Source organism: Mugil cephalus, chromosome 1 (assembly GCF_022458985.1).
Source record: "Mugil cephalus isolate CIBA_MC_2020 chromosome 1, CIBA_Mcephalus_1.1, whole genome shotgun sequence".
NCBI classification, from domain to species: Eukaryota; Metazoa; Chordata; class Actinopteri; order Mugiliformes; family Mugilidae; genus Mugil; species Mugil cephalus.
Window position 1 is genome coordinate 16,345,348 of NC_061770.1, and position 12,866 is coordinate 16,358,213.

General features: G+C 41.7%; 2 protein-coding genes across 4 annotated transcripts; both read right to left on the bottom strand.

Annotated features, from left to right (window-relative positions):
• Nucleotides 1-2,076: 2,076 nt before the first annotated feature.
• Nucleotides 2,077-8,814, bottom strand: ikzf4 (IKAROS family zinc finger 4). Of its 3 annotated transcripts, none has more exons than XM_047572842.1 (8): nt 8,641-8,814; nt 7,149-7,203; nt 6,942-7,049; nt 6,538-6,837; nt 6,268-6,435; nt 5,289-5,435; nt 5,023-5,154; nt 2,077-4,798 (listed from the first exon to the last, which is right to left on the bottom strand). In XM_047572842.1, the coding sequence occupies exons 1-8, from the start codon at nt 8,803-8,805 to the stop codon at nt 3,978-3,980; spliced, it is 1,896 nt and encodes a 631-aa protein (XP_047428798.1). In that variant the 5' UTR covers nt 8,806-8,814; the 3' UTR covers nt 2,077-3,977. The 3 variants fall into 3 exon arrangements, with proteins under 3 accessions (XP_047428798.1, XP_047428806.1, XP_047428790.1); XM_047572850.1 differs by having other exon boundaries at nt 8,574-8,783; XM_047572834.1 differs by lacking the exon at nt 8,641-8,814 and adding an exon at nt 7,324-7,602.
• Nucleotides 8,815-9,119: 305 nt separating this feature from the next.
• dnajc22 (DnaJ (Hsp40) homolog, subfamily C, member 22) lies at nt 9,120-11,262 on the bottom strand. Its single transcript, XM_047572863.1, has 4 exons — nt 11,131-11,262; nt 9,995-10,610; nt 9,609-9,901; nt 9,120-9,526 (listed from the first exon to the last, which is right to left on the bottom strand). Exons 2-4 carry the CDS (start codon nt 10,548-10,550, stop codon nt 9,350-9,352), a joined length of 1,026 nt encoding a protein of 341 aa, XP_047428819.1. The 5' UTR covers nt 10,551-10,610; nt 11,131-11,262; the 3' UTR covers nt 9,120-9,349.
• Nucleotides 11,263-12,866: the final 1,604 nt, after the last annotated feature.

The window sequence follows — 12,866 nt, forward strand, 5'->3', positions numbered from 1 at the left end:
AGAAGGACGACGTCCTGAATCTATATAAAATATAAAATTATACAGTGGTAAAAACAGAAAGATTCACCTATATTAAATATATTGTAGGAAATACATTAAAATGATGAAACATGCTTGTAAAATAATAATAATAATAATAAAAAAAACAGTTGCAGTGTGTTACATATCAATTGGGTAAAATGTGTAAAAAATAAATAAATAAATCAGGTTCCATCAGAAGAGCTTCCTGTCGAAGACAGGTGGTAATTCTTTGTAAAGTCGCAACCCCAAACTCTGCATATTCACACAGGGATTGCCAGCAGATTACTTCTTCAGAATTGTAAAAGCTGCACACATACCACACGTGAGAATTAGTGCCGTGCCAGGTCTCCAAATTAGCTTGCCAATCTCATGTGCATTGTTTCACAGTCACAGCAGCTTGCTTTTATCAAACGAATTTGGTTGAGCACGCTTTAAAGGCTTTGGGAGTGGTATTTGTGTGATGTGTTTACATCAAGGCTGCAGATTAAAAGAAGATCGGTGACAGCTGCACACTGGGTTTGACTTGCACAAATGATTAGAGCACCCCATCTGTGAAAACACCCTGCTCTCGTCCTCAGGATACTGCATCATGCTTACTTGCCTTCATCAGGGTGGTGATGGGTGTAGTGATGCTTGCCAAAGACTCTGTCTTCATATATTTGGCTTTTTATGTTGCTAATAATTTTTGCTGCAAAAATAACCAGCTTCCATTTACCAAATTAGTCAAGACCAGACAATAATATCTTTTATAACACTCGGCAACCAAAAACAAAATCTATCCTGCCTGTTAAATCACTTGTACATAAAGTTATTTTTCTGTTTTTTTCAAAACTGTCAGGCTTGACTTCATGTGCACCTGGAATTTGTATGTAGGAGCAGCAAAAACATAATGTCCTCGGTAGGAAGCAGAAAAGGTCAAAACTAACCTGGCACAGATACAGCACGGATCTGTGATGCAGGCCAAAAGGTCACATGAGTGTAAAGCAGCCGAGTAACAAGTGAGACCGTTTGCAACACCTATTTCAGAAAGGTTTCTCAGAAGAAAAACACACTGCTTAACTGAATCTTCTCACTAGGGGTGCACGTTTAATTTAAGTTCACATTTACATATGTTCTGCAACTCTGATTAGAAAATGACTTACAGAAAGTCATTTTTTACTTACTGTTACAATATTAAAAGAATATCAATAAAAATACCAATGTCCTTGCTTTCCAAAAATGTTCAGTTATTACTAGGGCAATTATGCTATTAGACTAACGACATAGCATATGTTTATCAACATTTCTCTTCTTAAAGGTTAGAAATTGTGTGCGCGGTGCTTACATATGCATAGTGACATCTCTGTGTAAAATAATTTGTTGGAATCCTGCAAAGCGTGAGGTCCTGCTGTATATTACTTACTCTTCCTATACGCTACAGTTCAGATATATTAGATAACGAGTAATGAGAAAAAGATGCTGTTTCATGAAGATGCCCTCGTAATAAATGTGAATAGCCTTTTTTCTTTTTCTTTTTTTTTTTTTTTAATATTGCACATTAATTAGTGGCTCGATTAAACTACCTCATGGGATGCACATATTGTCCACACCAGTAATAATTTAGGCATGGCCAAAGGGTTATATTATGTATGTTATGTGTAGTAGGTGATACTTAAAGATTGTTAAATGACACTGAATTATTTGCTCTTGCTTTAATAATGGGTGGTTATATATAAATGTGCGTGTGTGTGTGTGTGTGTAGTTTTATAATAATAGTTTTCAGGGCTTGTGGTCATATAATAAAATCAACTTTTCTCTAATAGTTAAATCCGTATACCACACAGACTACAGACAGTAATGACAAATACTAGTCTCTTCTTCAGTTCCTAAAAGTTGTATAAAAATAACAAAAAAATAAAAAAGGTTGTGAACCTATTACTACGTAAAAGGTATCACACATAAAATAAGCTCCATCTGTCTGGGAAAGACGATACTTCTTGCCATAAAGGAGAGGGTTAGTAAACCTTGATGTATTCTGAGCGCTAAATAATGCTATAATAGTCAAACTAGACATAGTCACAGTTTACAATAAATGTAACTTTATTGACAGTAAAAAGTTTTGAGAATATCGAGGGGTACGCATTTGTAACTGCAAGATCATCTTGGAAAGCAACATGACTTCTTGAAATAATGAGGCAGTTGTACATCTTTAACTTTGAGGTAAAGTGTTTTGTCATGTTACATCATTCACAAAATATTGTTTAACATTGAGTCCACACAAGGAGACAAAAAAAAGAAAAAGAAAAAAGAAACCATGCCTCATTTTCACTTCTTGAAATTACTTCACGTTTCAAAAATAATTAACAATTCAGGTAAAAGCAGAAAGTGACAAGCACACATGCTATATTTCATTCACACCCACATCTCTCTACTCATCAAACCAAGTGCATTTTTAGATTACTTTTTTTTTTCATCAAACAGTTTCAAGTACATTTTTGCCTGCTATTAAAGGAAATCAAGTTAAACTATGAAGCAGCAAACCCACAATAACAAGTAAGAATACTGAGTTTGGTCTCATTCATGTTCCCAATATTAACAATATTAGATAACTCACCATACTGTAGCAATAAGGTATTTGGGTGCTATAAAGAAGCAGGAGGTAACATTTCATGGACTTGAGGAATATGCTGGAGAAGATTTGGAATATAGCTGATTAAATACACCAAGGCTGAAACGAACAACACTAAATAGATAATCACAAGTGATAACTGAAACAGATCCAAACTGATTTGTTGTTAATTCATTTTTAAATAATTTCTTAACCGCGCTTACATTATCGAAATAGTTTTAAAATCTCAGCTCCAACTGCCGAGTGGGAAAAACCACAGAAGATTAGCTGAACCGATATTTAATTCTCAGTCGCACTTTGCAGCAAACTTAAGTGCAGGCCGCGGATCCAGTGCAACGCTGTTAGGATTTTATATAGAAGGCCAGCTCTGTTTTAAAAATACACCGGTGTTGCAAATGATGTGTTAATGTGAGTAATATGCGATTTATCAGTGCAGTAGAACGATCACAGAAAAAAATTCGTAAAGCGGTCAAGTGCCTCAGCAAAAGGTGTTCATATATAAGCAGGGAACCTAAAAGTGCAATCCTGTGTAGGTATAGCACCCCGGACCATCTCAGTCAGGCTCTCACTAAACACTACATGGCTCACGGTCTGATCTGCACCAGTATTCTAAGGCTCACTTTAAAAAATCCCATTTCAGCTCACGTTTTCAAGTTCATGATGTCGCTTTGTCCTGAATATTCTCTCTTTCGAGTTTGACTTCACGCACTATTAAACCATGCTGTAAACAATATGTTTTCCTGGCAGCGGCGCGCCACTGCAGGAGTTAAGGCAATCCATTTCTGTGCTTTGTCCGTGACAAAGGCTCCTCCCAAACCCAGAGGCACAAAGCTCTCAGTGCATATGAAGCGTACCTGACACACTACACAAAATACCCTCCACGGCCACTAAAGCAAAGCTCTTAGTGTGCACTAAGCAACATAATTCTTAAAATGCCATGCTTTTTTTCTTAACTGCATGATCTCTTAAAAGTGCTAACGACTCAAAATCATTTAGGAAAAGATGGCTAGGCAAGATTTTTGAGCACCAGGTCCCCAACATTTTTTTGTATGTTTTTTTTTTTTTTTTTTTTTTTTCAGTTAAGATAAAATCCCCAAAGAAGGCACTTTTGAAGCAAAACCAGCAGTTTTGCCATATGATTCGATATGGGAGTGCAATCAATCATAGAATGTAATTTGCCTCCACTGGTGCAATGAAAAGATTCTCCGCTCGCGTCTGCCTTAGTATAATAAATATTCTCACAATAAAATCACAAATCCTTTTACCTAAACTAGGAATTTAAAGCAACTGATCTGGTGCAGAACAAACGTGAGCCCACAAAACTCAGAGCACAGCCGCCCGCCTCCCCTCAGCCCACCTGGTGCTCCCCGCGGCTGATGTGAGACGAGAACTCGTAGCGGTCCTGGCTGCGGTGGCCGCAGATGTTGCACTCGAACGGCTGGCGGAAGCCGTGACAACCCATGTGGATGGTGAACATGACATGGTCCAGAAAGAGGATGCGGCAGTGCCGGCAGTGGAAGTAGCGCACGGGCCGGCCGTCCCTGTCCAACACTTGCACAGTGTCCCTGGAAGAGAGGGGTGAACCCGGGCTCCTCTTTACTATTGTGGGGTACGAAGGGCATGCTCTCTCCCCCTCTGGGTCCAAGTCTTTGGCCTGGCTGGGGCTGGAAGTGGGATGACTGCGGGGCAGTGCTGGGGTGTGGTAGTGGAGGTGGTGGTTGTTGGAGGTACTTGTCGGGGCTGTAGCCCTTGTGCTCTGCTCTTCTGCTGTGCTCTCTGTGTCTGTAGAATCGGGACAGCCGTTGGGTGAGGTGGTGTGGCTGTGTGCTGAGGGATGGTCGTCCCGGCCTTCACCCGCCTCCCGACCAGCCAGGCCGAGGGACACTGCCGCCAGCCCACTTCCACTATGGGCCCGGGGGGCCTGAGGAGTTACGTTGCTGTTCATGGAGCCCATAACTGTGCGGAGCTCTGACAGGAAGGCAGGGTGGAGCTGAGACAGTGTAGACGACTCGTGGTTCTCGCCTTTACCCCTGGCGCAGTGGAGGAGCGAGCGCGCCAGCCCGGCGGAGTCCCCAGCAGACTGAGAGCTGATGAGATCCCCGTCCTTCTCAGAGCCAGAGGACAATTCGTAAGGTGCTTCGGGTGGGTCAAGGTGCATGCGCTTTTCACCTATGAAAAGGATAAATCAGTGAGTGGAGTCCATGAGTCCCCTGAAAGGACAACATCTGCTAAATATGACCCCTTGTCATAGTGCAACATGAACCACGTGTCTCCCCACCGGCAAACGTTGATGATGGAGTCCCTCATTAAGCTTGAAATATATAATTCTTAATAAAACTTCTACTTCTACACAAAACATGAACTACTTTAATAAAAATAAAATGAAAACTCACCCAAAAACTTCTGTGGTGTTGACCTCTTGCGTTTGGTGATGCTAATAGACAGTCTATCCACAAACTGGATTTTTTCATTGGATGGCTGGAGTGCAGGTTTGGTAACCATCTCCATATTTACAGACTCTTCACCTGCAAACGAGGACCCAAACATATATGTATATATACATATATAAAACCTATAAATATATACAATGGAATGGCAGGTTGCATGTCGAAGTTGCTAAACTTGCTTGAGTGAGTTTCGTGCTTGATCGTTACGTTACCTTGTGCCGTCTTGGCTGCAGCCTGGTGGTCCAGAGTCTTCAGATAATTATGGCAACGCTCAAGATGTTCCTCCAGTGTGCTCTGTTGTTTGTAGCTGCGACTGCAGTAGCTGCACTTGAAAGGTTTTCCCACCGTCGGAGAAGCAACTGCAATTGTGACAAAAAGTATTTTCTTCTGAGATGAAAAAAAGAAATCCTTGTATTTAGGTGATGGACTCTAGATCGAAATGTAGAGCAAAGTTTTACTTGCAAAAAATTGTATTTATACTATCCAAGTGATGCTGTTTATTTGTTTATTGAAGGGGATTTCTATTTCATAAAGTACTAATATCTTGGTCTGACAAACAGGATTTCCCCCTTGATTGACTATTCCCGAAAACGCCTAACCCTTCACCGCAACGTTCCACCTTAGTGAGCTGTCGGAAAGACTGACGTCAATTCGCTGAAATCCAGTTTGAAATGATCGTTTCTTCGAAAATGAACCTCTGAGACCTGTGGAGATCCTCCTAGACCTACTGTAACCAGACTGTATCTGTAAAACCTCTTGAATGTGTGTTCACAAATTGAAAGCACCAGCACGATTTCCTGTTTTCAAGAAATGTTAAATGTCATATTTTTTCATGTGTTTTACAGAACATTCTCGTAAAGAATACCCATTTCCTCTGCAGCTTCAAAGAAGTGGGGAATTGACCTTTCTAATGAATCCCCACGTTTACTGCTTACCTGTGCTTCACACGTTTTATTTTTACAACTCATCTTACCTCAAGATTTTTTTCTGCTAACAGTTAAAGAAATAGGTCTACAAAACATCTCATATTATTTGTCTGATCTGTCAGGTGTTATGTGATAATGCAAGTTGCAGAAAATACGTGTCAGTGATAGTGTATACAGGCCAAGAACTCAAGTGTAAAGTGGACCAAAAAAAACACAGATATGAGTATTTGGCAAAAATATAATTGCTCTCTGGTCACTGATTTACCTGCATGCGTGCGCAGATGTCCAGTCAGAGCATCTCTCCTGCGACAAGCGTAATTGCAAATGGGACATTTGAAAGGCTTCTCTCCTGAATGCAACTTAATGTGGCGCAGCAAGTTCCCCTTCTGGGTGAAGGAAGCGCCACACTGGTTACACTGGAATGGCCGCTCACCTAATGACGCATGGACGGACGGAGGTTTTTTTAGAGGCGAGTCGTTCGGCTTCGGGAAATGATTCTGTACCATGTAATAACACCTTGCTGGCTTGTTCTCACCTGTGTGGCTGCGCTTGTGCACCATCAGCACGTTGGGTCCGATGCAGATCATGCCGCACACCTCGCACTGGAGCTTGCCGTTGGGCAGCCGGATGGGTCCAGGTGAAGCGGAGTTTGGACTGGCCATCTCGCTGTAAATGCTCGCCTTCTCTCGCGCAGCTCCAAACTCTGCGCTCCCTTCCTCCGCGGGCTCCCCTCTGTCATCCTTCCCCCTGTCGCCCCTCACGGCCTCTTTGTTCTCTGTCCGTTGGGCACCTGATGACTCATCGTCACTGCACAGCTCAACCTTGATGGAGTTTGCTTTGTGGAGAGTAAATGATGTGGGGGGTGGAGGGGGGGACATATTTACTTTCATACTTATTATTAATGAAGTTTTCCAAGTTAACAAAGGAATAATAGCTAACCACTGAGGGATCGGTGTGGTGAGGACTGCTGACTGTTTGGAGATCTCGCAGAGGGGCCCTGCGTCCCGCCATAAAAGTCCTGCTCCATTGATGACTCTCCTCCATTACCTCGAACACAAATATGCCCACGTTATTAAAGTAAACATCAAAGTCTGGAGACGATACACACGAAAGGTGCGACAGTTTTTCCTTCTGATGTAAACTTACCTTGTGCATATGAGCGTCCATTGCAGTCATCAGCATTCATTCTCTCATCAGATGCCTGCAGAAATGTTAAACACGGATTTTTTTGTTTTATTCATCCTTACAGCAAATGAATAAATGAATAAACTTTCCAAATCTTGTTCGCATAAAAATGTTCACAACAGGCATTGATACTAACCATGTCAAATACACTTTGCAGCTGTGTGTTGCAATAAGAAAACAGACTCACTTCCAAGTGGCTAATAATACGTTCAGGGTGACAAACTAATGTAGGTAACGTGGACTCTGCCCTGCTATTTCTGTATCTTGTAGATTCTTCTCCACCGCGGCCAGCAAATGAACATGAGAGGCTCCACATTTATAGAAACCTGATGGCCAAGGGTGCTGAAGGAGGAGTTTAAATGAAAGGGGGTAGACAAAACAGCAGCTTATATTATGTTATATTATATTATATTATATTATCATGTTCAATTTTAAACTATTTTGATAGATGTTTATTGATTGAATTGAATCTATTGCTGAAGTTTATTTGTTCATTTATTTACTAACAGTTCACGTTATTTTGTCCATCCCCTGTACGTATGTGTGTATTTAACTGTGAGGGGTAAAAAAAAAAAAAAAAAAATGAACTTGGGGTTACATAAAACCCACAGACACACAGCAAACAAAGTGAGCTATGCAGACTACAACACCAGACCAACACCTGTTCAGACACACAGCATGTTATCATATGATGTTATACGATCGAAGCTTCAGGGGTTGAACGTATTTCTTAAATAAAAAATAAAAGAAAAAAGAAAAGAAAGAAGAAGAAGAAGAAAGACGGTCAAGGCTGCACCTTTTGCTCAAATGGACGACAGCCGTGGACAGGGGAGACTTTGGAGGGATCGGGGGGGCGGAGACAACACATCTCAGGGAAAATTAATATCCTGGCATTGGCCGCGCTGGAAAGCAACAGGCGCTGATGCAGCCGGGAGACGCGACAGTCACACCAGGGCACGGCGATTAAAAATAAATAAATAAAAAAATAAAATAATTAAAAAAAGAAAAGGGACGCGCACCCCGCGCCAGACAATCCTCTCTGCTCCCAGGCGGCCGACTGTGCATTAAAAACGAATATATTTTTTTCAAACAACAGCCATGCCTTACAGTACGCCCGCGGCTACTTGTTTCTAGCGGCTCGATCTGATCTGATCCGCTGTGACACCAATCAGCTCCGCGGACGGTCCAGACAGCGACGAGACACAACAGCAATTTGTTGCAGGAGTTGCGATTGTCCAAATTGTCCGCATGAACGCGGCTGTCATCCAGCATCGAGCACGTCAAACTGGCCTGGGCTGTACAATGTTTCTCATGAGCCGTTGCTATGGCACCCGACCACACGACAAATGGCATTCACCCCACCAACTACTCAAAAACATGCCGTACCTCCAAATTAACACCGATGGATGGTCTCACCGAGAGCCGCGGTGAAGTCCACAAGCCTCCTCCTTACCTGGCGACCGATCGGTGTTTTCTTTTTTAATTGTCTGGATCGCTGTTTGTTTTCCCAGGCGACGACAGCATCTCCGGGATTTTTTTTTCTTTCTTTTTTTTTTTTTTTTTCTTTTTTTTTTTTTTTTTTTTTTACCTGGGAATCCCAAACAACTTCCGGGCCCATGCTGGGATACAGACCAAATAATTGTACGACAGAGCTCTTGATTTAGTGATCGTCGAATGCATCGATGCATGTCAGTCGTCACAAATAATAAGAATAAAACAATAAAAATGTGGTAAAATAATTTCGTTTACAGAAACTCAGAGTCAGGCTGCCCATCAATATATTTTGGCTACAAGCTGCAGTCAGTAGGCATGCTTAAGTAAAATAAATGTATAATATAAATGCATATGGGCCCATATGCACAAACCCACGCACAATACAGACAAAGATATGGCGTTGTGTAGCAAGCAAGCAGATAATAAAAGAAAGGCAGGTTAGGTTGTTATCATGATATAGTTTATGGCGATAGTACACCTGTAGCACCACGAGGTGGCAGCAAACTGCTGTTTCGACAACATATTACCCAACAAGCAGACAGTTGTGAGAGGCTGTTCGACAAGTGGAAATATATTGAGACGAGTTCCACGCAGTGCATGCACTTACATGTAAAATGGAAAACAATTAGTGATAACAATTCAAGCAACCAGGAGGGAATAGAGGGTAGCTATGTGAATCGATGGGGTTTGTGCCGCCGCAGGAGGATCTCGTAAGCATCGTGAATCTTCATGAACATGGCCTCAGCATCCTTGGTGGGGTTGTGGTCGGGATGCCACGTCTTGGCCAGCTCCCTGTAGCTCCGGGTTATCTCCTCAACAGAGGCCTCTGCATTTAGTGACAGTACCTGCAGCACAAATGTTCCCACATGCTTACAAATCATGACTACATCGAGGACAATAGCCACTTTTCAGAGTTGTGAGACTCACGTGCAGCGCCTCTTTCTCCTTCTCGGTGTACTCCCTGAGCAGTATTTCCAGCATCTTCCTCCACGCATCTTCATAGTACCCTCCTCCAGTGAGCGCGCACAAGATCCGGTATGGCATTAAGAGAAGGTACTCCAGCACACTTCTGAGCCAAGGCAGAAACCAGAAAATGTCCAGCAGTGCTGCTATTGTGTCCGATATATAATACAGGGTAGCCGTGGTGTTGTGGAAAACACAGTAACCCAGTGGAGCAGAGAAGGCCAGCCAAGCCAGGCCGAGCTTGTAAAGTCGAGGACCTGAAAATAATTAGGAAAAAAATATATATAATTTTAGAGTTTAAAATTTAGAGAAAAGCACTACAATCAATGTGTAAGAAGAAATCAGCTCACCTAATTTCTGTGTGCTCCCAGGATCTCGTGGGGGTTTGAACCTACGGTTCTGTGCAGCAGTGATACTGGCAGCCAAGCTTATAGGGAGAGGCGATAAGGTGCTGCCATAGAATATTGGGGACGTTATGAGACAAGCAGTCAAAGTTTTTTGGAGATCGGAGGTCTGTTGACCGATGGTGGACACCAGGTGCACCCCTGCGCCCACACATAAAGGCAGAACAAGCAGGTAAAAGAAACTGAGGGTGTTCAGCCCTATCAAGGCCATTGTGCCGAAGTAGATCCCAACACACACCTGCCCGGCAAATCTGACGGGGCTTACGGATGGAGGGATCGGGGTGGAACGCTTTCTTCTCTCTTTTTCAGAATGTTGATCTTGATTGGCCTCACTAACATATGCAGGAATGCGTATTACCTCTCTGGCCCAGCCAAATCCAAAGCCTCCCAGAGTTAACATCCATAACAGAGCATGGCTGTCTCTTCCTAAATACAAATGATGAAGGCCCAAAGGCCCACCTGCTGCCCACAGGGCGTAGGCTACTATTACACTCTTTACCATCCTGTGTCCGCAGAGAATCACTCCATGTACAGGTGAATATTAGGCATCCTTGATAATTTCCTGTGAAGTATAACACAAAAACTTAACAAATGTTATCTCCAAATCTAAATCATATCAACTTTAGTCCATAATTAAGTTCAATGTATGGTTATATTATAAATGTTTACCAATGGGAAATATAAAGTCTACATTTGATATTTTATCCTATTTAGAGCAATGCTGTCGATCACCGCTCACAATGTGTCCATGTCAGCTTCTGAATATTTGACGTATTTTATTTCCTTGATAGATTGTCATAGTGTGTGTTTCCGCTTTGATCTGTCAGCTGATGTTATCTTGGCCAGGACACTCGGAGGGATTTTGAACCGCTGTGATCCACTTCCCTGGTTAAATAACAGCTATATTATATAAAAGGGATTTATCTTAGCCCATGATGGACATTGTCACTTCACTCGACTGATCCAAAACAGGAATCAAATTACAAACTAAGGACACAGTCAGACAAACTAAGGACACAGAGGTACTCGGTTATTGTTTTTACACATTTGACATCTGTTTTTATAAAGGCCAAGTTACTTACGGGGCTCACAATTTCAAATCCTTATCCTGATAAATCCTTTCCAGCGCTTTCTGTCGTTGAAGTTGGTGCCATGTTGTTGCAACAGTTGGACTTTGGCTCATGACAATGAAATAACACGGCGGTCTGAAAGAAATGCCCGTCATCAGCCACAGTGATAAGGTGAGGAAAGGGTCTAAAACAGGGGTGTCAAACTCATGTTAGTTCAGGGTCCACGTACAGAACAACATGATCTCAAGGAGGCCAGACCTTCAAATAATGACAACTGCAAATGTTTCCCTTTGTTTTAGCACAAAGAAGTACATTATGAAAGTGTTTACATGTAATGACCTGCACTATTACAAAATCTTTAATGAACAATCAGACGTTTCTTAAGAAAAAGAAGTGCAATTTCTGTATGTCTCAATGTTGTGTTACGTCCACAGCTCTTACTAAAATTGTGTGAAACCTAGCAAAAGTAGTTACTTTTATTGGAAAATGTGCAGTTAATGTCTTCAATGTAATTTTTGCGCTTTGCAAATTCATCCCGTGGGCCTGATCGGGCCCTCTGGTGGGCCACTATTGGCCCGCGGGCCATATGTTTGACACCTGTGGTCTAAAAAGAACATTATTGAGTACTGTACCATGGGCTATCTGAGTTTCCTCTGTGAATCAGTATGTAAATACAGTATGTACACAAATCAAGAACCTTAAACCTAAACTGTAACTTTCAACTGAATTCCCATTGAAATGACAAGAGTAAATCCCCAACATATTTTAACTGACTTATATATCCCCCTGCATAGGCACTTAATCAGTATTTATTGTGTATATTGTTAAATTGCTCTCTTTGTGTTTATTTATTTATTTATTTTTAATCTCTCGTATCACTCTTTTGGAGTCTGTATGCATTTATCTATTTGCTTAGTCCCATGGCAACCTTGTGTTTTATGCTGTATGGACGACTGTCTTGTTTGACTGCATAGATAATTGCGCCATTGGGGTTAATAAACATTTTGATTGACAGAGTTATGTAAAACAGTATAACAGTCATGAAGATATGATTTAGTGTGGGACTGATATATTAGAATGCATTTGTTGTTGTAATATGTTATGTTTTTTTATGTAACGCACTTTGGGTTGCTTTTAAGTATGAAAAGTGCTATATAAATAAATAAAGTAGCAGAATATTGCAGTCCTTTTACATGAAGGTCTTTACATTAACTAACAGCAGAATTAGGTTTATTCGCTATGTCTAGAGATGACCAGCTTTGCTATGTGTAGATAAAATAACTGAAATATACACCAATCAGGCATAACATTATGACCACCATTATGACTAACATTGTGTAGGTCTCCCTTCTTCCTTCAAAACAGGACTCATCAGAGAATGGACATGGTCCTTCTGAGGGTTTCCTGTGGTGTCTGGCAACGGGATGTTGTTAGCGGGGGTCTTTAATCATAATAAAACATTGGTTTTATATAGTGCTTGATCATTAGAAGCTCAAAGCTCTTATAATTTAATACATTATACACCCGCTCACTACCTCAGTAGTCACATATGACGGAAACACGGCTGCTAATCCACACCAACAGCCTCACCGACCATCACCAAACATCATACACCAGTGGTGGCACACACTGGGAGCAAGGTGGGTTAAATGTCTTGCCTGGGGACACAAATAGGGATAGGAGTCCAACCTGAGCTACTGCCACCTTTGTGTCCTATGGGTTGAGGGGAGGAACTGTAGAATTTGGAG

Coding starts and splice junctions, on each gene's coding strand:
- dnajc22 (XM_047572863.1), bottom strand. CDS start 10,550: ATGGTAAAGAGTGTAATAGTAGCCTACGCCCTGTGGGCAGCAGGTGGG. Junction 9,902..9,994: donor TGGGAGCACACAGAAATTAG/GTGAGCTGATTT, acceptor AATTATTTTCAG/GTCCTCGACTTTACAAGCTC. Junction 9,527..9,608: donor AGGAGAAAGAGGCGCTGCAC/GTGAGTCTCACA, acceptor TTTGTGCTGCAG/GTACTGTCACTAAATGCAGA.
- ikzf4 (XM_047572834.1), bottom strand. CDS start 7,503: ATGTGGAGCCTCTCATGTTCATTTGCTGGCCGCGGTGGAGAAGAATCT. Junction 7,204..7,323: donor TGCAAAGTGTATTTGACATG/GTTAGTATCAAT, acceptor ACATTTCTGCAG/GCATCTGATGAGAGAATGAA. Junction 5,155..5,288: donor TGCAGCCAAGACGGCACAAG/GTAACGTAACGA, acceptor CCTCGTTTGCAG/GTGAAGAGTCTGTAAATATG.